We start from the raw sequence: 23,541 nt of genomic DNA on the forward strand, positions 1-23,541 counted from the left end.
CTCTGGGTGCTGCCCACGTGGCTGAGTGGGCGACTTCGGTGCAGGGACCCGAGGTTTGGAGGGGAAGGCGGGTGACGGGAGAGAGACTTTACCCAGCCCACGCGCGGCACGCACTCGGCATGGTGCCCGGAGCTCTCTGGAGGCGGGCGTGGGTCCCCGTCTGCTGCAGGATCTACCCTCCTCGCTTGGGGTCACGAGAGAACCAGAGGTATCCCCCCTCCTCCGGGTGACATAGGACACTGACAGGGGACGTGCAGGGAAATGAGGCCGTAGCAGTCCCAGGCTTCCTCCTGCTGCCCCGCCTAGCTCTCCTCCAGCTCCTTCCTGCCCTGGGTAACGCTCCCACGGCCCCAGCCTGCTTTCTCAGTTGCTTATATTTTTATCCTCAAAGCAGATGGAGAGGCTGGCTGTCACATGGGGTTTTTTATTTATTTTTTGCTTTTCAGGTCAAGTCTGAAGTGTAAATATCTCTTTCAGTCAAACTCTCAGACTTAAGGGAGCCATAACCCTGAGCAGCAGGGACTCCGCTGTCGCCTCTGATGTAAGGGAGGGGCCTGCCTCCTGCACGGGATGGACACGGGGGGCTCTGCCCAGGCCCCCGCACAGCCCGGCACTGTCGGGTCTGACCAACAGCACCGCCAGGATGGACAGTGCGCGAAGGGGACAGAAGGACCGCAGGCTGCCGAGTGCCTGAGGGAGCGGCAGGAAGACACTTACCCGAGAGAGACTTTGGAATGCTGAGGAGACTTTCATGTACCAACGGGTCATCGGCGGCGTTAACCAGCATGAGGGGCACATAGATCTGAACCAAGAAAAGAAAAAGAATGAAGCGATCGCTTCCCTTTTGTGGACCCCACTGATCCAAGGTTCAAGTTCACTTCCCGACCTGGCCCTGAGTCAGAGGGAAGGTGGCCACTGCTCAGGGTGCTGAACAGGTGGGTGAGGGACACCCTGGTCCCCCGGGTGGCCAGCTGCTGTGACGCCGGCCCTCGGCCACCCCTGGACCGCCATGCCGGGAGTGCACGCCTGCGTGTGCTAAGCTGGGGTCTCTGGCCTGAGCTCTGGGGGGCTCCACGGTGCTGTAATGTGCAGATGAAGACACCAGAGGCCTGGGTGTGAGGCTGGGCTAGGAGGGGTGGCCGACATGACACGTGGCCGAACTGCAGCCACAGGTCCCTGCTTCAGCTGGGGAGGGGGCCACACCAACATGTGCTCATAGTCGGGGTCAATGGAGTCCCACGTTGGAGCCAAAAGAGCAATTGTGCAAACACAGAACGAGAGAGACCGGTTGGTGGTGGTGGTTCAGGCAAAAAACATGTGGGGTTTCCCCTAGCCCAGTGGTCGGCAAACCGCGGCTCGCGAGCCACATGCGGCTCTTTGGCCCCTTGAGTGTGGCTCTTCCACAAAATACCACGTGCAGGCGCCCATGTACAGTGCGATTGAAACTTTGTGGCCCGTGTGCAGAAGTCGGTTCAAATTCACTCCCCGACCTGGCCCTGAAGAACTCGTGAGCCGCAGTTTGCCAACCACTGCCCTAGCCGGTTTGGCTCAGTGGATAGAACGTCAGCCTGTGAGCTCAAGGGTCCCGGGTTCAATTCCCGCTCAGGGCACATGCCCAGGTTGTGAGCTTGATCCCCCAGTAGGGGGAGGGCAGGAGGCAGCCGATCAGTGATTCTCTCTCATCATTGACGTTTCTATCTCTCCCTTCCTCTCTCTTCCTCTCTGAAATCAATAAAAATATAGCCACAAACTTAATTTAATACGCATGAAGTTCATTATAGCTGCTATAACTGCATTAGTATAAACCTGGTCTCTTTGTCAACAGACATATTCCTCCTCGTTTTTTTTGTTTTTGTTTTTTAATATATTTTATTGATTTTTTACAGAGAGGAAGGGAGAGGGATAGAGAGTTAGAAACATCGATGAGAGAGAAACATCAATCAGCTGCCTCCTGCACACTCCCCACTGGGGATGTGCCCGCAACCCAGGTACATGCCCTTGACCGGAATTGAACCCGGGACCTTTCAGTCCGCAGGCCGACGCTCTATCCACTGAGCCAAACAGGTTAGGGCATTCCTCCTCGTTTTGATAGAGAAATACACCTATTTTACTGTGATCCCCCGATCACGGCAGGACTTTTTAATTCAGCCCTAGGCACCACACTAACTAAACACACAAGGGCCAACAGAGGGCCCAGGGCTGTAGGAAGTCTACCCGGATCGCCTATGAGGGACAGGCAGGAACCAGGCAGGGCTGCACCGTCCAGGGAAGACTAAGGAAAGAATGGGCTGTAAGCTTTTACAGACACAGGCGCAGACCGGTCCTACCCTGCACGAAGGGGCAGCACAGGGATTACACAGGGACAGGGTCCCAGGGGGGCGGGGCCGCAGGGGGGCGGGGCCGCAGGGGCGGGGCCGCAGGGGGGCGGTGTCCCAGGGGGACGGGGTCCCAGGGGGACGGGGTCCCAGAGGGACGGGGTCGCAGAGGGACAGGGTTCGGTTCAATAATTAACCCAAGTTGGCCACTGGACGGTCGAGCCAGACTCCGGCCGAGGTTCCGGTTCCGACAGGGAGGGAGCTGCCCCGGGCGGAGGCGGGATGAGGACACAGTGCCGCCGCGGCCACTCACCCTGTGCAGGTACCGCATGCAGCTCTCCTCCTCGTAATACTCCTTCAGGGAGTTGTAGCCATGGAACTTCCTGCGGCGCACACGGAGGAAAAAGACAAAACAACACGTTCATCAGACGGGAAGGCGGGGGGGATGGACTCCGGCTCCGGTTCCTGCACGAACTGGCCAGGCACACAGTGGAAATACGTGGCACCAGCGTTAGGGTTTAGGGCCCCGGCTTTGGCATCTGGGTTCCAATCCTGACCCTTCCACTCACTGTCTGTGCGGTCTCAGGCAAAGGGTTTAGCCGCTCTGGCTTCTCCTCTGTGAATGGCGCTGAGCACAGAGCCTGCCGACACGGGGCTGTGAGATTTCTGACATTAACGTGTGTACCAGCAGCGCTACCGGCCCAGAGAAACTACTCACTAAGTGTTATCGACAGTGATTACTGGCGGATGTCACATCTTCCGAGGCAGTGTAAAGCCCGATGTCACTAGAAGCCAAGAAACGGAAACTCAAAGGCATTTGCCAGAACTTTCTTTACAACAGAGTCTGCGTGGCAGAGTAGCCCCCGCCACTGTGAACTGAAATGACGTAGGTTCCAAGGAGAAATGAGGGAGTCAGAGTCCCCGATTCCGGCCGCCACGGGGCAGTCAGACGGGAACGGACGCTGACCAAACCTTCAGCCGGGTCTGCCCCAGCTCTGAGCGGCCTGGAGCTCAGATCCAGCAGCCAGTCCGCCCACCACAGGCTCTGCGAGCAGCTTGGGTGTGATCCCAGACCCCGGTTCCAGCCCAGTTCCAGCCCCAGCTCCAGCCCCAGCTCCAGCCCCAGCTCCAGCCCCAGTTCCAGCAGGGATGCAGAAGGAGGGGGCATCTTCTTCCTACTTTCCAAGAGAAACTACAATTTTCATTTTCTGTGAAATCTGTGGGGGTTTTTGTTTGTTTTTGCCTCCCCCTGCCCCTTCTTCTATTGTTTTTAAACACTGGACATGTATTCAGGGGTAAAAAAAAAGCCCCAAGCACTAAAGAGGGCAGAGAACCTCCCCCGCCCCCCGCTGCTGGACAGCCCGGCCTGCGGCCTCCCGCCTGGCCCCGTTCCGAGCACGCGAGGACCCACCTCATCACGTTGTCGTCGATCTGCATCAGGGACGTGGCCATGTAGAGGCGGCTCAGGTCCGAGTCCTCCAGGGTCTGGGGCTTCTTCACATGGTCCCCAAACAGAGCTTGTCTAGAGGGAGACACAAGGCAGAGGAGGACACGCGGGTGAGAAACCAAGCAAATCCCACGCACACTGGAAACACCTCCCATCTCAGCGCCAGGGCTCCACAGCGCAGCTGGAGACCATGTTTAATGTAAACAATGCTACAGCGGACAAGAGCCACAGCCCAGCAGCTTCCCGGCCCGGAGGCAGGCAGGGGCCAGGGACAGCGCGCATCTGGGGGAGTTAGAACAGCTGCCTCCAGCCCTCAGACTGCTCTGAGGAGGCGCTGGCGCTGTCGACTTGGGAATAACGGCCGGAAGATGGGTGTCAAGACCTCATTTTCCTGCTCAGGGGCCGCCAGACAAACTCCAGATCGGGGCTGAGCCCGGGCGGCTATGACCAGGCCTTCCTGGCGGGGGAGGAGGTCCCAGGCGGGCAGTCACACCGTGCGTGGTGGGCAGTGGACCGAACAGGGGGGCCTCGTGTTTACATGGGCGGTGACGGTGCCCCTCTGCCAGAGCCCCTTTCCTTTTACGAGTTGTTTCTGTGGTTACCAAGGCAGGCAGTAGTTAACCCACTTAACATGCGGCCAAATTAGCCCCGTGTACGCCATAAGCGCCTGTAGACGCAAGCAGTGGGCCTTCTCCACATGCCATGTGCGTCTATAAAAAAAAAAATTTTCCCTAAGTGGCAGCCCTGACCAACTTCAAAATCATTTTTCCTGAGAATTTTCAGCTGAAAATATTCAAGAACACCCAAATTGGGAGGAATATATTTATTTTTATAATATTCATTGCAAATCGGTTTTTTAAATTAAATTCAAAATATCGCGGCGTGTGGGATGGTTTCCGTTTTGGACGCGTGGCAGTTAACTGGTTACGGCTCTCCAACGTGTGAGCTGCAAAGCTAATATGTACTCAGTAATCATTTCTATTCGGGATGACAAGAAGGGTCAAGGTTAGCGCCACGTGAACCCACCCACAGGAGCCCCCTCTGGGTGTGTGGCCAGGACGGCAAGCACCACAGCGTTAGTCCTTGAAAAAAAAAGAGAGTAAGTAACTGGTCATTCAGTCAAATTGCCTTTTCTCAGATGGTGCTAAGAACACCCTAAAAATGTATTGTTGAGAGCCCATTACCTGCCAGCCTCTGGGACTCAGAAGATATTGATGATAATCACAACAGTGGGTCACGCTCCTATTACTGAGAGCTCCCGCACGCCGGGCCTGCTCTGAGCACTGGCCAGGGCTACCCCCCTGCCCTCCCCCCTCGCCCCAAGGCTTCTGAGCAGGAGAGGCCGGGAGCACGGAGACCTGACCCCACAGGTGGCACCAGGCGCTGGGCTCCTGTCACACTGCTGCTCGGTCAGACGCCCAAGACCCCCAACCACAAAGCCTCCTACGGGGAGAGGTTCCTGACACTGACCAGCTGCCCAGGACGGCCTGGATTCACTGGGAATGATGACAGCAGCCAGCAGGGCACCTGCATCTCCCCCGCCCCTGCATGTTCCCTGGAGAAAGCAGAGTCCGGCCTTCAGCGACGCCCGAATGAGCCGCCGAGGGAGGACTGTCCCCCGAGGGAGGCGACGCACCTGTGCGAGAGGATGATCTTCTTCATGTTGTCGGCCATGAGAAAGTTGTAAAAGCGGCGGCACTGGTCCCACTGCATGAAGGTCTCCTGGGCCCTGAAAGAACCACAAGAGGGTGATGGGGTGCGTCCTGGAGAGGAAATGGGGTGGGGGGTAGGCAGCAGGCTGGGGGGCTCTCGCCCCTGACAAGTGCCTGCAGAGAGCAGCTGCTCCCTACGGTGGCAGGGGGCCTCGACGGCACTCGCACTCTCTGCGTGGAAAACGTCAGAGACGTGCAGAACCTGAGCCCAGGAGAAACCTCTCCGGGGACACAGGCTGTGTTGGTGACACTCCCGATACCTCTTCCGGCACCTAGGCCTCCTTTTAGTCGCAGAACCTGCTTCGCTGGCAGGGACCCCTTTCTCTGTTTGGTCTCCTATCTCGCACACATTTTTCGGGCTTACTGCGGGAGTGTGGGAGGGGCGGGTGGGTGTGGGGACGAACCCTGCAGGCAAAAACCTAAAGCAACTCTCGCTGCTGGTCGGTGTGCGCCCCCAGGCGGCTGCCACAGTGAATGAGCGGGAACTTGAACAACGGCCCGTCTGACCAACCGGGTAGTTTGCCAAGCCCTGCACGAGCCACTTCACCCGCCAAGCCTGTTTCCTCATCTGTCAAATCAGGGGTTTGATCTAGAGCAGTGGTCGGCAAACTGCGGCTCGTGAGCCACATGCGGCTCTTTGGCCCCTTGAGTGTGGCTCTTCCACAAAATACCAACTTCTGCGAATGGGCCATGAAGTTTCAATCGCACTGTACATGCGCGCCTGTACGTGGAATTTTGTGGAAGAGCCACACTCAAGGGGCCCAAGAGCCGCATGTGGCTCGAGAGCCACAGTTTGCCGACCACTGAGCTAGAGAATCCATTTTCACACCCGATTGCTCTATAGCTGGTCCCATCACAGGCCCGACAGAGGCTGTCTGGGGGACCCCAGTGGTGTCTTCATTGCTTCTGTTAATGGTGGACGGGAGTCTGTAGACAGGATTCTGTAGACCAGGATTAGTGGTGTTAGAAATGAGTCTGTCCTGGCCTTCAAAGTCATAATGGAGTTCAAATGATGAATTACACGGGAGAGTGCCCTAGCCCAGTGGTCGCCAACTTTTTGGACCTCACAGACCACCAGTGGTCTGCGGACCACCGGTTGGTGACTGCTGCCGTAGGCGGTGTGGCTCAGTGGATAGAGCGTCGGCCTGCGGACTGAAGGGTCCCAGGTTTGATTCTGGTCAAGGGCACATGTCCAGGTGGTGGGCTTGATCCCCAATAGGGGGCATGCAGGAGGCAGCTGATTAATGATTCTCTCTCATCATTGATGTTTCTATCTCTCTCTTCCTCTCTCAAATCAACCTATATATATAAAAGCCTCCTGATACCATCCAACCGGTAGCTATGATGTGCACTGACCACCAGGGGTCGGACGCTCAACACAGGAGCTGCCAAGCTGCAGTGACTTGGCAGCTGCGGTTCTCAGGTGATGCACCCAGAACCAGAGAGGAGGAAGCCCAATTCTGGGGTGTGTCACCTGAGAACCGCTCTCTCGCAATCCAGGACCCCTCAGGGGAAGTTGCAGAGCCGGTTTCGGCCCGATCCCCGCAGGCCAGGCTGAGGGACCCCACTGGTGCATGAATCTGTGCACCGGGCCTCTAGTAAATATATATTTTAAAAAAAGAATTAAAGCAGAGAGTTAGACGGAGTCTGACCACACACATTTCCAGGGCTAGTGGGCCGCCATTCATGCCGAGGGAACGTGTAGCATCCGCTAGATACCAGCAGCTTAGGGCATCTGTGTCCCTCCTTCGCCGGCTCAGCACAGCTCAACGTGAGCTTGTCTGGTGACAGCAGCTAGACTTTGCCAGTACAGCAAGCGGTACTGGCTTTGGAGCCTTGGAAGGGCTCTAGCTAGAAGGGAGGTGCTCCTGGGATGCGAAGCCTGAGGGAGGGGATGGATGGCTAACAAACGGGGCTATAGACTCAGCCAGGAAGGATTTGCCAGAAGCAAGACGTCCCATGTGGCCCCGTGAGGCAGGCGATCTTTCCCTGCTCCATCCCGGCAGGAGAGAAGCATGGCTGCCACCATCCCAGGGCCGAGAAGGCTCCCTCAGGCCACGGTGGGGAAAGGCTACACTGGTTTAAAGTAAGGCTCTGTCCTTCAGCGGGGAGGTCTCATGCTAACGCTGAGGGGAGCTGAGCTCCGGGCAGCACCAGCACACGGGACCCTGGTGTTTCCCTGACCTGCCCCCCAACCCCGAGTGCAGGGCCTTGGGACCTTAGGATACAGTTGCCTCTTTCTCCGCTCATTGTGAGAAGTTGTGTGACAATAGCTATTCTAAGTGTGGAGATCTCTGTAGCATCTCACTTTTTTTTTTGTTCCCTAGCTTCTTTTAAAAATATATATATATTTTATTGACTTTTTACAGAGAGGAAGGGAGAGGAATAGAGAGTTAGAAACATCAATCAGCTGCCTCCTGCACACCCACTACTGGGTGGGGATGTGCCCGCAACCAAGGTACATGCCCTTGACCGGAATCGAACCTGGGACCCTTCAGTCCGCAGGCCAACGCTCTATCCACTGAGCCAAACCGGTTAGGGTCCCTAGCTTCTTTTTAAAAACATCTTTTTGTAAGAAATTAAAAGATAGTTGCACAGTTGGCGTGGCTCAGTGGTTGAGCATCGACCTATGAACCTGGAGGTCATGGTTTGATTCCCAGTCAGTGCACGTGCCCAGGTTGCGGGCTCGATCCCCAGTGTGCGGTGTGCAGGAGGCAGTCAATCCATGATTCTCTCTCATCATTGATGTGCTCTCTCTCTCTCCCTCTCCCTTCCTCTCTGAAATCAATAAAAAAATATATTTAAAAAAATTAAAGCATAGTTGACATACATTATATGAGTTTCAGGTGTACAGCAGTTACTTGACATTTATATACCTTACTGTGTGATGCTGCAATAAGTCTGTCACCCTACAAGTTATTATGACAATGCTGACTATATTTCCTGTGCTGCATCTATATCCTAGTGATGGTTTGTTTAGCTGCACGTTTGTACTTCTGATTCCTTTCACCGTTTTTGCTCATCCCCCACCCTCCTCTGGCAGCTATCAGTTAGGGCAGGGGTCCTCAAACTTTTTAAACAGGGGGCCAGTTCACTGTCCCTCAGACCGCTGGAGGGCCGGACTACAGTTAAAAAAAAACTATGGCCGAAACCGGTTTGGCTCAGTGGATAGAGCGTCGGCCTGCGGACCGAAGGGTCCCGGGTTCGATTCCGGTCAAGGGCATGTACCTGGGTTGCAGGCATATCTCCAGTAGGAGATGTGCAGGAGGCAGCTGATCGATGTTTCTCTCTCATCGATGTTTCTAACTCTCTATCTCTCTCCCTTCCTCTCTGTAAAAAATCAATAAAATATATTTAAAAAAAAAAACACAAAAAAACAACTATGAACAAATTCCTATGCACACTGCACATATCTTATTTTGAAGTAAAAAAACAAAACGAGACAAATACAATATTTGTATTTGCATGTGGCCCGTGGGCCGCAGTTTGAGGACCCCTGCGTTGGGGTCTCAGCTTCTTAAACCTTCTTGGCCTCAATTCCAACACCTTCCTTTGCCAAATGTGCTGATCGGGTGCTCTTGCCAACAGCAGGTGGCGCTACTGCTGCAAAATGAAAAAAGGCTGTCGAGACTATTTTGTTCATTGAAAAACGCAGGAAAAGAAACGTCCCACATCCCCTACGTATCAAATCCATTGCTCTCTGAACACAAATCAGTGTTCACACTGATTTCACAGCGCCTGGTTCAGGATTTTCCAGATGACTGAAGGCTTGCCGAAAGCTGGACCACGTGGCGGGGAGAGCAGCCGAAGCTCTCAGGCCAGGCTGCTCCTGAGCCCCGGGCAGGCTCTGCTCGCCTCTCTGCTGTCCCAGGGACTGGGCAGGGGGGACTCTGGTTACTCTGGTTACAAGGTGGCTGTGAACTTGGAGTTGGTTCTTTCTGGCCAAGCCAAGACCAAGGCACAGGTCCTTTCAGCTGGCCCTCCAGAGAGTAGGGGGGACAGGGAGGAGGGTCCCCAACAGGAGGAAGAGGGGGCTCACCGAGTCCTGCCAACTAGAGCTGGAGAGACCACGGACGTCCCAGCCCAGTGACTGCTACACGTGGCTAAATATCAGGAGTCGCCGTGAAATGCGTCCACATGCGGATTCCTGGCCACAGGCTCCAGATTCATGAGTCAGAAACTCCAGGGGTGAATTTACTTCTAACACAATCTCCCAAGTAAGTCTCCATGAAGTGGGATCGTCACCGTTCACCAGACTGGCCTTTGTGGCCCCTGATCTGAACCGACTCTTATCTTACAGTGAATAATGATGATGGTCGTGAGCAGTGGCTGACGACTCACTTTCTATCCGTCGTACCCATCAGTAACACAAAAGACATTATAATGAAGAGTGAGCGCAGGAAACAATATGCATGCATTTGAAGAGTTTAGAGGTGTGTGTGTGAGTGTGAGTGTGTGTTTGTGTGTGTGTGTGAGTGTGAGTGTGTGTTTGTGTGTGTGTGGTGACTCGAGAGAGATCTGGGACGCCACCGATCTGGGGTTGCGGGGTGGGACTCTGAGCAGACACTAACCCCTCCCAGGCTCATCCTGCCGGGCTCTGCTGCCAGGAGAGCGAGGGGCGAGATAACCCTTTCCCCAGCAGGTCACCCCCTCTGTGCTGCTGCCTAGGACACCTGAGAGAGGAACGCCTGAGGGTAAGGCACAGCTGAAATGACTGCCATAGATCCCTTCCAGACGCCACCCGAGACCCGACTCCTGGGGTCGAAAGGCCCAGCCATCCGACGCTGGTTAGCCTGTCTCCTGTGCCCTTTCCTAACCCCCCGTCGTGCAAAACTCCTGCAGCACAAACAGAGGAAGGCTTTCCACAGACTCCACAGGGAAACGGCCGCTGGAAGGGAGCTTCGGCTCATCCAGCTACAGACCTGGTCCTAATACAGCTGCATGGACAGGCTGAAGGGGTCTGACAGGGCCACTCCTGTGCATGACGCGCAAGCAACGACCCAGAAACCTCCGCTCAGTCCGCCACAGCACCTCCTGGGGGCTTTGCGAAGCAGCGTCAGGTGCACTGGGGCATCTCAGCAAACACGTGCTAACGGAAGGGCCCCACGGGAGACAGGAGTGGGGGCGCGGGGTGGGGTGGCTCACCTCAGCGCGCTGTACCCCTGGCACACGCTGACGCAGCACAGGACCTTGTCTTGGTTCGCCTGTGTCTCCCCCAAGTATTTGCACACGATGTTACCGCCCAGGCTGAAGCCCACGACGACCAGCTGGGTCAGGGGGTATGTCTTCTTGATGTAGTTGACCATGGCTCCGAACTCCCAGGTGCAGCCTGTGGGCAGAAAGGTGAGGACGCGCCGTCATGTCGGGTGCGACAAATGTGACACGGGGGAGGGGATGCCAAGATATTAAGAGAGAGAGAGAGTGTGTGTGTGTGTAAAGAGAGACTCAGACAGACAGGTCTCTTTGGCCCCTGGAGAGAAGTTCCCAGATCCCCCAGGATAAGAGGAAGCATGGCGTTAGCAGTGCCCATGAAAGAAGGTACCAGGTATCACACACGTGTAATGCTCCTTCAAAGGCAGGTCGTGAGAAGGCTGTGTGGATGCGCATGGAAATCAAGAGAGGTTCAGAGAGTGCAGGAGCACATGTGTTCGCCCACAGATGAAGGAACCGCAGGAGCAATCCCTCTGGGATCAGCTTCTTAGGCTACATATAGGACGGGATGCTGTACCCATCTGTACAGTGATTCGTGGGGTTAAGAAAAGTACCAGGTGGCTGTTATTAACGGGATCTTCTTGGGGAGAGGGAAGGAAAGACAAGCTTCAGTCCAGAGGGATGGCCCGATGCTCTGTGGGATTGGGATCTAGTGCTCCTGGCGACGTAAGGACAAGGGGCCGAGGGAGGTGGTCCATTCTGACACACACAGGAGACCTACGGACAGAGAGTGTGAAGGCCTAGTTTGCCCAGGAGGAATGATCTCGACGGGGGCCCCCTGGGAAGCGGGTGCAGCCATGTTAGGTCTCAGCAGCTCTGTTTAGAGGAGCAGGGTGGTGGCCAGACATGGGTGAAGGGATGCATAGGACCCTTCTAAGGCCTGACCCCAGACTCAGCCTAAAATAAAACCTCACAGGGAACGTTAGGGGCTGTGGCAAGAAACATGTGCACGACAGACCAGCATACAGAGAGTTTGGATTTTGTGCCTGTTTTGAAAAGTACAGATCGTTGGTCCAGCAATTATATCTTTGGGGACTTTACTCTGCAGATGTACATACAGATGCACACGCGTGTGCAACGATAGGAGCGCAGGAATGTCCACTCCAGCCCTGTTTGTAGCAGCAAAGGACTGGAAACAACCTACATTTCCACCCACAGAGGACTAAATTGCTGTGAAAAAGAACGACATGGAGTCTGACCTGCTGACGTGGACCGACTTGGTGCCATCTTACTGAGGGGAAAAACAAGGGCAGAGGAGCACTGGCACCATCGCACGTGTGTACTTGGGCTCTAAAGGGATTAGATGCGCACACGTGTCTGGTTGAATGATCGCTGAGCAACTGTAGCAGACATCAATTTCCTGGGGAGGAGGCGGGGGAGACTGGAGTGGGACGGGACATAGTTTTACTCATTGTACAGAGGGCCTTGACTTACGAGTGTCCTGACTAACGAGTTTTTTGAGATACAAGCCGTCTCTCGGCCGATTTTTTGCTTTGAGTTGCGAGCTATAATTCGGGTTACGAGCCAGCTTCAGACACCCCACCAATAGTTGGCGCAGTGAACGTCACAGTGAACGCCACATCAGCCCAGCATCACGTGTCTCACTCGTTCACTTTTTGATTTGACATACGAGTAATTTGAGTTATGACCTTGGTCACGGAACGAATTAAACTCGTAAGTCAAGGCCCCACTGTATTCGGACTTTTGCATTGGCTATTAAAAATAAATAACACGATTATTTTTAAATACATTTTTAAGTAAAAGTCTTGCTTTCTCACCACCTGATTCCTTTTAGACACATCTTCCTTTACTCAGGTTGGAAACTAATTATTTGAGAGCTGGAGCAGATGCTGGGATGTCACTGGGGCAGGTACGAGCCCCGGGTTTGCCACACCGCTGAGGAGCAATTACGGCTAATTGGGTTGGCACGTTGGGAGGCTCGGTGTAATTAAATGCAAACGGTCTGATCTGGATCAAGGGCCAGCGCTGCCTGATGCCGGACAAGCTGCTGGTGTTTGGTGAAGAGCTGCCTCTCCCCGGCCAAGGACAGGCAAGGACGTGTGTCTGCCCAGCCCCAGGACTGGCCTTCGAGTAGGGGCTGCGTCCTCCCCGGGTCTCCGCCTGATGTCTGCGGGCCCCTCCCTGGGCCGGTTCACTAAGAGCCCTGGCAATCTGGTGTTGAATGCCAGGAGGATTTTAATGAGGTTCCAGGTCTCTAATCCCTACGGGATTAGCACCAGTAACAAGATTTAGTTGCTGCAGCTTCTTAAAGCCACGATGAAATATGAGACATTAACCTGGCCTGAGCGAGATGAGGGCGACAGGGCCACCTTGGAGAGGCAACCTGCTGGGGACAGGAAAGTCCTTTTTCCTCAAGCTCCCCCCCAAACAAAGGCAGAGTTAAGGCTGCCCGAAAGCCACTGTTTCAAATGTCACTAACGTGACTAAGGAGGTTCCGAGGCAGGGACCTGGAGACGGCTGTTCCGTGTGGCTGGAGACTTTGAGTCATCGCTGTGTCCTGCAGAGAATGGGCCTGGCACAGGGGTGTGTCACCAACGTGAGCTGGGTAAGAGGGGCGTCTGAATCATGGGGAGTGAGAGCACACCAAGACCTCGGAATGAGACTGCACTTGGAGAAAGGGCCTTTAAGATGATGACGTTAAAATGGGGTTGTTAGGATGGGCCCTAACCCAGTATGACTGGTGTCTCTTTAAGAAGAGATTAGGTCCTAGCTGGTTTGGTTCAGTGGATGGGGTGTTGGCCTGTGGACTGAAGGGTCCCAGGTTTGATTCCAGTCAAGGGCACATACCTGGGGGGTGTGCAGGAGGCAGCTGATCAATGCTTCTCTCTCATCATTGATGTTTCTCTCTCTCTCCCCCTCCCTTCCTCTCTGAAATCAATAAAAATGTATTTTAAAAAATTAATCATGACATTAGGTGCAGAAACAAAAGCCGACTCCCTCCCCCCGCCTTCAGTTTCTGCCCCTGTGAGATGGGGTGGTTCAGGGCCCGTCTGTGTGTCCCACCGTCTCTCTCTCTCTCTCTCTCTCTTTTTTTTTTAAACTTTTTATTTTTTATTTATTTATTTTTTATATATTTTATTGATTTTTTACAGAGAGGAAGGGAGAGAGATAGAGAGTTAGAAACATAGATGAGAGAGAAACATCGATCAGCTGCCTCCTGCACATCTCCTACTGGGGATGTGCCCGCAACCCAGGTACATGCCCTTGACCGGAATCGAACCTGGGACCTTTCAGTCCGCAGGCCGCGCTCTATCCACTGAGCCAAACCGGTTTTGGCTCTCTCTTTTTTTTTAAATATATTTTATTGATTTTTTTACAGAGAGGAAGGGAGAGGGATAGAGAGTCAGAAACATCGATGAGAGAGAAACATCGATCAGCTGCCTCCTGCACACTCCCCACTGGGGATGTGCCCGCAACCAAGGTACATGCCCTTGACTGGAATCGAACCCGGGACCCTTCAGTCCACAGGCTGACGCTCTATCCACTGAACCAAAACGGCCAGGGCTGTGCCACCGTCTCTTGAAGACTGGCACAAATTCTACACTGAGAAGAGGCAGGCGGGACTCACAGCACACTCGCAGTGGGGACAGAAACCAGGAGACCCACGTGCTGTGGCCCCTGCTTACTCACCGTAGGTGAACATGCGTGGCGAGGTCAGTTCAATGTTGGGCAGGGCACCCAGGTGGTTGAGCACAGCGCACCGGTAGCCATTTTTCTGGGCGTAGTCAACAAAGGTTCGGATGTACTGCTTCTCGCTGTGGTTGGCGATCCCAGGACAGATGACCATGGTGATGTCATCTGCAGGGTGGCGAAAGAGATCCCGGTATATCCATAAATAATCAGTGACACAATAAATCAGGACACGATTACACGTCACTGGCTTAGAAAACAGTAGGAGGAAATTTAACACACATCCTCTCCCTCAATTCTCTGGGAAAGGATATTTTTCCCTTCTAGCTGGAGCTGCCTCTCAAACTGTTTATGGGGAAGGGCAAGTTTTTAAAATGGCCAATCTGTCATGGACAGACACTTTTGAAATATACAATAAAAACTGTTTACTAGAAAAATGAAGTGAAAGAAAAACCCCACACATAAATCTCAATTTTTTATTCTTAGACTCAACAGATACAAAACTATTCTGCCAAGTTGCTAAACAAGTTTCTGAACATTACTTTATAAAAAATATATATATTTTTATTGATTTCAGAGAGGAAGGGAGAGGGAGAGAGAGATAGAAACATCAATGATGAGCGAGAGAATCATTGATTGGCTGCTTCCTGCGCATCCCCCACTGGGGATCAAGCCTGCAGCCCGGGCATGTGCCCTTGACTGGAATCGAACCCGGGCCCTTTCAGTCCGCAGGCCAATGCTCTAACCACTGAGCCAAACCAGTTAGGGCTGAACAGTACTCTTAATTTCTGTACGAAATTCTGTATCAATGAACAAATGATCAAATGGTTTGCACAGACTTCTTTGATCCAACAGCTTTTCTTGCAGGTGTTCATCCTAACTTGTACATTTGCCAAACAACGAATGTATAGTGTAGACTTCTAGTGACAAGGGAAAATACTGATAATGTCTACTAATTCAAATTTTGGAAAAACAATGTACAGAATGGGAATAAATAAATAAAAATGTTAACAATGGTATGCTGGGAGGTGGGATTATAGGTGATTTGTGCTCTCTTTCAAAAATGTTTCTGGCCCTGGTTGGTTTGGCTCAGTGGATGGAGCGTCGGCCTGCGACTGAAAGGTCCCGGGTTCGATTCCGGTCAAGGGCATGTGCCTTGGTTGCCGGCACATCCCCAGTGGGGGGTGTGCAGGAGGCAGCTGATCGATGTTTCTCATCGATGTTTCTAGCTCTCTCTCTCTCTTCCTCTCTGTAAAAAATCAATAAAAAGTGTATAAAAAAATGTTTCTGTATTGCTCTAGTCGGTTTTGCTCAGTGATTAACAGCATCAACCCTTGGACTGAGGGTCACGGGTTCGATTCCCAGTCAAGGGCACATACCTCGGTTACAGGCTTGATCCCTGGCTCTGGTCGGGGCACGTGTGGGAGCCAACCAATTGATGTGCCTCTCTCACACTGATGTTTCTCTGTCTGCTCCCCTTCCCTCCCAATCTCTCCAAAAAAAAAAAAGTTTCTTTATTATCTAAACTTTCTAAAATGAGTATTTTTATTCCTTTTGTAGATAAAAATCAGAAAATCATAAAAGAAAAAATGGGCTGTTTTTCTTAGAGCATTTCTTGGATAGAAATTCTCTCTTCCCCAGACCCACCACCATCGACCCTTTGTGGGGACAGGGGTGATAGAAGGACACGAATGAGTAAAGCAAAGAATCTAAGTGTTTCCCTTTTCCACTTTCCACCTCCATCCAGGGGGAAAGAGCAGGCTGGTTAAATTACATTTGGTGCTTTCTTGGTAGAAGACGTATGAGTATTAGAAACAAGAGAAAAAACATGTCACTGGGCATGGCAGAGACATAAATACTTGAAAGATCAGCTGGGAGACTTACAAACACAAGGTGAACTCCTAACCTATCATTTATTCATTCCTTCTGGGACTGTTTATTGGGAATCTGCCGTCTGGACTCTGGGGCGTCTTACATTCCGGCAGACAGATAATAAACAACCACACAAATAAGTTTAGAGAGTGGCAGGTGCCCTCCAGCACTGACGCGGGAAGGCAGGATGGATTTCCTGGGAAGGAAACACTCGTTAGGGGAGGCAGGGACCGTGCATCTGAGGAGGGGGCATCGGAGCTGAGACCTGAATGACAAAAGGAGGCAGCCACGTGCAAGTCTGGCGAGGAGCATTCCAGACAGAGGGAACATAAAATAACCCTTCGTCACTAGCTACTCAGCAGTTCTTTTACTTTAAGTAACTGAGAGTTAAAGTATGTTTAATCCACCCATAAATTTTTAAAAAATAGATTTTTATTGTTTTCAGAGAGAAAGGGAGAGGGAGAGAGAAAGAGAAACATCCATGGTGAGAATCATGGATTGGCTGCCTCCTGCATGCCCCTCACTGAGGATCGAGCCCACAACCTGGGCACGTGCCCTGACCGGGAATTGAACTGTGACCTTCTGGTTCATAGGTTGATGCTCAACTACTGAGCCACGCCTGCCAGGCCACCCATAAATGTTGCTCGAGCTTTTATAAAACAAACTGGGTGCCCCTGCACACTACAGAACTCAAAAGACATGTTCTCTTCTGGCTGGAATGGCATTCAGATGGGGCTGCCATCTAACTCCACTTCCTTCAAGCCCTCACTGTGAAGCATTTTATGAGTATTCATTGTGCAGCTGGACAGAGGAATGAAAATAAGAGGAGTCTGTGAGAAACAGGCATCCCAGGCCCCTGCCTGATACATAGACCTTAATGTGTCTTTTTGTGCATGGAAGCCTAAGGAGGAACCTGGGAGCCTCTATCTGCTGCTTTCCAACCAACACAACCAGCCTACACTGCGTCTCTAAGCTTCAGCTCCGCCATCAGTAACGTAGGGACAATAAGGCTCCCCCTGCTGAGGATTAAATGAGATGATAGTACATATAAAGCACGTACGACAGCTCAGCTTCTGCTGCTGTCATCAAGCCAGAGGCCTGGTCCTGGGGAGCCTGGGCTCCGAGTTCTCCCTCATCCCTTTGCACCAAGCTTCTGTCTCTCACAAGAGGATTAGAAACTGCATTCAACAATGCCTGCGAGCTGCACATGGTGACCGGCCCCAGGCGGACCTAAGCCTTGCCAGATGCTCCTACGGGATATATCTCAGATTTCTTACCAGCCCTGGATGCGATGCCTGGTAAGAGTGATAGCAGGAGTGTGTGTGCATATGTGCTCCCTCACTGACTAGTGCTCCTTCTCTGAGTGATGGCCCGATCCTACGACCTACACTCGCTCACCTCCAACACAATGCTCAGCCACTGGCTCGAAGAGGTCGAAGGTCGAAGTGGCGCCATCGGACATGGTGATGAACTTCCGGTGCCCATATGGGTGTGGCGACCTCACCCTGCCCATCTTCCCATACAAAGCTGTTTGGATGTGTCCACTTTTCCCCCAGATCAGCGGCGGAATGTATCTAAGAAAGAAGGAGACGAGAGGTCAATTTTCTCCACATTCCTTGAATAATGCTCTCAAAAACCTTTGAGCAAAAACAGTCTTTAAAACTATTTAAGATTTTTCCTGACAAATTCTGTACACTAAACATAAATGAGATTTTTTAAGACCTTACATCCATGCCATGATTTACCCCTCCCCCATTTATATTAATACACCCTGTATCTGATTAGCTTTAGAAATCAGCGAGGACATGCTTATCTGGACGGGATTCCAAATTTAGGGTGTTCAGTAATTCAACATAGGTTATTTCCATAACGTAGAATAAAAAGAAAGCAAGTGATACATTATGAACAAGTGCTACATGACAGGGTCAGCCTCCTTATCAAATGAGCGAATGTACATAAAGCAGTAGCACAGAGCCCACACTCACTAATGCTCTCTTCTTCGCCTCCCCTAACACCACAGTCCACGGCTGCGGTGGTTACTCCTTTCACCAAACCTACTTGTTACACCGGGAAGGGCTGCAAACTCTTCTAAGAGCCTGTGAGTGCCTGGGGCGTCTGTGTCGGGGTGGGAGGGCATTGTAAGCCCCACAGAATGTGCTGGAAGGGCAGAGCAATGTAAATATTGGTTGAACTGTTGAAGGATAAAGGCTGGTGAGCCTACGCAAGGCATGATGCCACCTTAACAACTGTCCTTTGTGAAAACTTGGATTGACTGGTTCTGGGGTAGAAAGCTCAAAACCCACAAGCTAATGACTGGGAAAACGAGACATGCCACATTGCATTTAGGAAATGTTTACATTTCACAACCACAGTGCAAGAGGATCCCATTTACGGAAACGGCTACTGGTTACTCTTCTGCAGCTTTGAGTCCAAGCGCGACAGCTGGCCAGGGTTTATGTTTTATATAAACTAGATGCCTATATCATAAAATGGTAGTGACACCAATCCTTCATCTCTGCACTGTATCCCAGTGGTGAGTATTCTATTAACAGTTTACCTTAACCTATTTGTCAATTCATGCCATCACTTCCATCAGGCCAGATGACCCCAGAATTCCTTCTTTAAAAAAAATTGTACTTATATACATATATATTTTTTATTGTTTTCAGAGAGGAAGGGAAAGGGACAGAGAGAGAAAAACATCAATGATGAGAGAGAATCACTGATTGACTGCCTCCTGCACATCCCCCACTGGGGATCGAGCCCGAAACCTGGGCATCTGCCCTGACCTGGAATCTAACGGTAACCTCCTGGTTCATAGGTTGATGTTCAAGCACTGAACCATGCCGGCTGGGCCTAGAAACTCTTCTTTTTTCTTTTCTTTTTTTTTTTTTTTATAAAATTTTCTTTTTTGCTTTTTTCCCTTTTCTGGTTTTTGGGTTTTTTTTAAAAATATATTTTATTGATTTTTTACAGAGAGGAAGGGAGAGAGATAGTTAGAAACATCGATGAGAGAGAAACATCGATCAGCTGCCTCCTGCACATCCCCCACTGGGGATGTGCCCGCAACCCAGGTACATGCCCTTGACCGGAATCGAACCTGGGACCTTTCAGCCCGCAGGCCAACGCTCCATCCACCGAGCCAAACCGGTTTCGGCAGAAACTCTTCTTAAATTAAACCTGGTTTGCTCCTTTTTCTTTCTTTCTTTTTTTTTTTTTTTTTTTTTTTGGTAATTCATTAAATCTACACAAACTTAAGAGATGTGAAGCTATCGCCTGAAGCAAGTCAGTTCCCAGAGGAGCTTCCTCTTTGGGGACGGGGAGGAGAGGGAAGAGTATTTTAAGACCCAAGAACATGAAGCCACTTGCCAACATGAAGCCACTGACCACAGGTCCAAATCTCAGAGCAGAAACCATGGCGTTAGGAAAGCAGATGAAGGCATTTATAAGAGACTAGAGGCCTGGTGCACGAATTCATTCATGGGTGGGGTCCCTTGGGCTGGCCGGCGATTGGGGCCATCAGGGCCATCTCATCTAGTCCCCATTGGGGCCGATTGGGGCCGGCCAGCCAGGGCGAGGGACAATGGGAGGTTGGTCAGCCATGGGAGGTTGGGAGAGCACTGACCACCAGGGGGCAGCTTCTGCATTAAGTGTCTGCTCCCTGGTGGTCAGTGCGCATCACAGCGACCAGTCGATGGGTCATAACAATTGCTTAGGCTTTTATATATAGAGATACTGACAAATTAATATGCACCCTGACAATGTGAATTCGGCTCTAGCATGATTGGAGTCTGGCTACTGTGTTCTTTCAGGCTATTTGGCATCATTTTCAGACTGAATTAAAATTCAGCATGGGATAAAATTGTCAAGATATGTATACACGTGCATGTGTGTGCGTGTGTGTGTGCGTGTGTGTGTCTCTCTCTAAGCAACTGCCTTGGGATCCTGAGACCTTCTCAGTTCAGCAGTGCACAGTGAAAGTTAAACAATCTTTAGTTTCATGACAATTACCACCTACTGATCAAAGAGTGCTTTTAAACTGACTTCCCAATAACACAACACCAGGGTTTACAAAATTGAAACTGTGGGCAGCCTTTGCTGTGGTGGGGTTTTTCGGTGTTTATGTAACTCATCCACGTACCAAAAAAGTTGCAAAACAAAAAACCAGAATCGGTGCCTAGTCACCTGGCCTAGTTAAGGGAGGAAATATGGACCAAAACAATGAAAAACTTAGCAATGTATATAAACACACAAGCACTTAAGAGATACCACTGAAAAGGTACATGGAGGAATATGCTTTACCCTAACTACCTGCGTGGTAGTTATCTAAAAACATAGCTGCCAAGTTCCACCTATTCCTGTCCCCACAGGCCGTCCGTTCCCACGGGACCTAGAAGCCTCCCCACCCTGCGTGAGTGCAGGCTGCCTGCGACTGGTTTGGGCTCGCAGAGTGTGCGGTGGAAGGAATGCGGTCAGATCTGGGCCTGGCCTTTCTCAGGCCTGGAGGCTTCTTGTACCTCCTGGGCCTGGCACCATGCTGGAAAGAGGCGGGGACTCATTACCCTGAGGAAGAAAGGAGTGGGCCTGGACATGTGAATGGAACTGAGAGCTATGTACATTTCACATTTTAAAATATATATTTTACTGATTTTTTACAGAGAGGAAGGGAGAGGGATAGAGAGTTAGAAACATCGATGAGAGAGAAACATCAATCAGCCGCCTCCTGCACACCCCCTATTGGGGATGTGCCCGCAATAATAGGGGATGTGCCCGCAACCAAGGTACATGCCCTTGACCGGAATTGAACCTGGGACCCTCCAGTCCGCAGGCCGATGCTCCATCCACTGAGCCAAACCGGTTAGGGCACATTTCAAATTTTAGAGAACCACTACATTGCCTCTATCAAAATACAGAGCAATCACCTAGCCGGTGTAGCTCAGTAGTTGAGTGTCGACCTATGAACCAGGAGGTCACGGTTTGATTCCCAGTCAGGGCACATGCCCGGGTTGTGGGCGCGATCCCCAGTGTGGGGCATGCAGGAGGTAATCAGTGATTCTCTCATCACTGATGTCTCTCTCTCTCTCTCTCTCTCTCTCTCTCTCTCTCTCTCTCTCCTTCTCCCTTCCTCTCGGAAATCAATAAATATATATATTTTTAAAAAGACAGACCAATTGACACTCCCACCAATTATACACGAAAGTACCTGTTGTTTTCTTCACCCTCATCAATAATTGGTGTTATCAATCTTTTACTTTTTGGCCACTTTGATAAGTCAAAAAATGGGTATTTTATTTCAATTTGTATTTCTTAAATTTGACCCAATCTATGGTGAAAACAGTTTCTTATTTGCATTTCCCTGATTCATTCATTTATTAATTATTTGTATTTCTTTTGTGAATTGTCTGTCCATGTACTTTGTCCATTTTTTTCCTTTTGATTTGTAGGTATTGTTTTTATCACCTCTACAGTAAGTCATTATATATTATGTTGCGAAGGTTTCTACCCAGTCTATCGTATATCGTCATTTTTATCCTTTGTCTTATATAACTTTTATATAGTGTCTAAATTTGCTACTGTTTTTCTATTAAAACCTTTGTGTTTTGCACTTTTTTTAAAAAGAGCTATCCTAACACCCAATTATAAATATATTCCCCAACATTTTCTTCTATTACTCCTGCCATCTTTAAAAATGTATTGCCCTAAATCCACTTATTTCTGTAAAGGATAAGAAGTAAATGAATTTTTTCCCTAACAGTTACCTACCTGTCCTTCCACCATAAATGGCCCATCCTTTCACTGCTGATTTCAACTGTCACTTTAAATATATAACAAGTTTCTACCCTACCTGGTTTGGCTCAGTGGATAGAATGTTGGCCTGTGGACCGAAGGGCCCCAGGTTCAGTTCTGGTCAAGGGCACGTACCTCAGTTGCAGGCTCCTCCCTGGCCCTGATTAGGGAGCATGCAGGAGGCAACCAATTGATGTGTTTCTCTTACATCGATGTTTCTCTCTGTCTTTCCCTCTCTTTTCCACACTCTCTAAAAAAACAAAGAAAAAAAAATATATATATATGTGTCAAGTTTCCAATTAAATATTTCGACTTGTTCCCATATCTCTATTCTGGTCCATCGATCAATTTGTCTATTCTTGTGTCATATGACACTGCTTTCAATACCACAGCTCTATGGAGTATTTCGAGAGCTGATAGTGCAGGCCTCCTCCACGCCTTTTCAAACTTTCTTGGCAGATTTTTAGCGTTTTATTTTCCAGGTGAACTATAGGAGCAGCTTGTTCTATGAAAATCTTGTGGTTTTTTTTTTTAATATATTTTTTATTGATTTTTATACAGAGAGGAAGGGAGAGAGATAGAGAGTTAGAAACATCACTGAGAGAGAAACATCGATCAGCTGCCTCCTGCACATCTCCTACTGGGGATGTGCCTGGAACCCAGGTACATGCCCTTGACCGGAATCGAACCTGGGACCCTTCAGTCCGCAGGCCGACGCTCTATCCACTGAGCCAAACCGGTTTCGGCAGGGGGTTTTTAATCAGAAACACATTCTGCCTTGGGGAAAACTGACATCTGTACAATTTTGACTTGTCTCACCCAAGAGCAGGGGCACTTAGGTCCTACAGTAAGACTTTATAGCTTGCTGCATGTGTCGATGCTGTTTTGACTACACTAATTTGCATGTACTTCACGTGTGTGTGCGCGTGCATGTGTGTGTGTGTGTGTGTGTGTGTTTGTTGTTGTTTTTAGCTATTCTTAGAGTCAGCATCTGGGCTTGTTTATTCCTAATTGTCTGAAAGCAGAGGCGATGTCTTCTAGTTTAGTAACCACATGGGGTTTGGTCATATTGTACTGTGGCCAGTGGTTAGAAAATGCTCGTCACTAAGCAAGCAGCTAGACCACAGCACAATACGGAGGCCCGCCTGCCCCTGTCTTCTGGACCGATTTATAATCAGCATCTGGCTGTACTAACAGGACTGCCCCTGGGACAGACTGCAGGGGAAAATCTAGACCCCCTCCCACCAGACACACACAGACGAGTTCACATGAGCAAGGACAGATGGTTGGTGGGCTGTTTTAAAGAGAGTTGAAAAAACAAAGGTGACTCATGCTCTTCTTTGCCCTAAATCTGTGGGTGTCTAATTCTCCCTAAGGGGACCCAGGTCCCTTGGCTGAAGATCAAACCACTTTATGGCTGTTGAATCCAGACGTAGGTCCTCAGAGAGAGAGGCTGTTTCTGAGCGCTCCTCTCTGAGGCGAGGCCTGGGTTAGGTCCCTCATTGGGTCTCCACAACAACTCTGAGCGATGGTATCACCCCCATTT

At 50.7% G+C, this 23,541-nt stretch overlaps 2 protein-coding genes across 2 annotated transcripts in view; one reads left to right on the plus strand and one right to left on the minus strand.

Annotated features, from left to right (window-relative positions):
- The window catches only part of CRTC3 (CREB regulated transcription coactivator 3), a gene marked incomplete at its 5' end in the record, with an annotated part of 1,283,408 nt that overhangs the window by 1,188,096 nt on the left and 71,771 nt on the right, over positions 1 to 23,541 (plus strand). The gene's annotated exons all lie outside the window — the stretch shown is intronic.
- The window catches only part of ABHD2 (abhydrolase domain containing 2, acylglycerol lipase), a 47,592-nt gene that overhangs the window by 3,171 nt on the left and 20,880 nt on the right, over positions 1 to 23,541 (minus strand). Inside the window, exons 3-9 of the mRNA XM_081114697.1 lie at positions 17,607 to 17,782; positions 14,337 to 14,504; positions 10,620 to 10,803; positions 5,399 to 5,491; positions 3,727 to 3,837; positions 2,629 to 2,698; positions 718 to 802 (exon numbers count right to left, since the gene is read on the minus strand). Of these exons, the coding sequence (XP_080970823.1) occupies positions 718 to 802; positions 2,629 to 2,698; positions 3,727 to 3,837; positions 5,399 to 5,491; positions 10,620 to 10,803; positions 14,337 to 14,504; positions 17,607 to 17,782 (887 nt within the window). The remainder of the gene's footprint in view (positions 1 to 717; positions 803 to 2,628; positions 2,699 to 3,726; positions 3,838 to 5,398; positions 5,492 to 10,619; positions 10,804 to 14,336; positions 14,505 to 17,606; positions 17,783 to 23,541) is intronic.

Source organism: Myotis nattereri (genome assembly GCF_964212035.1).
Source record: "Myotis nattereri genome assembly, chromosome: 21".
In the NCBI taxonomy this organism is placed as follows: Eukaryota; Metazoa; Chordata; class Mammalia; order Chiroptera; family Vespertilionidae; genus Myotis; species Myotis nattereri.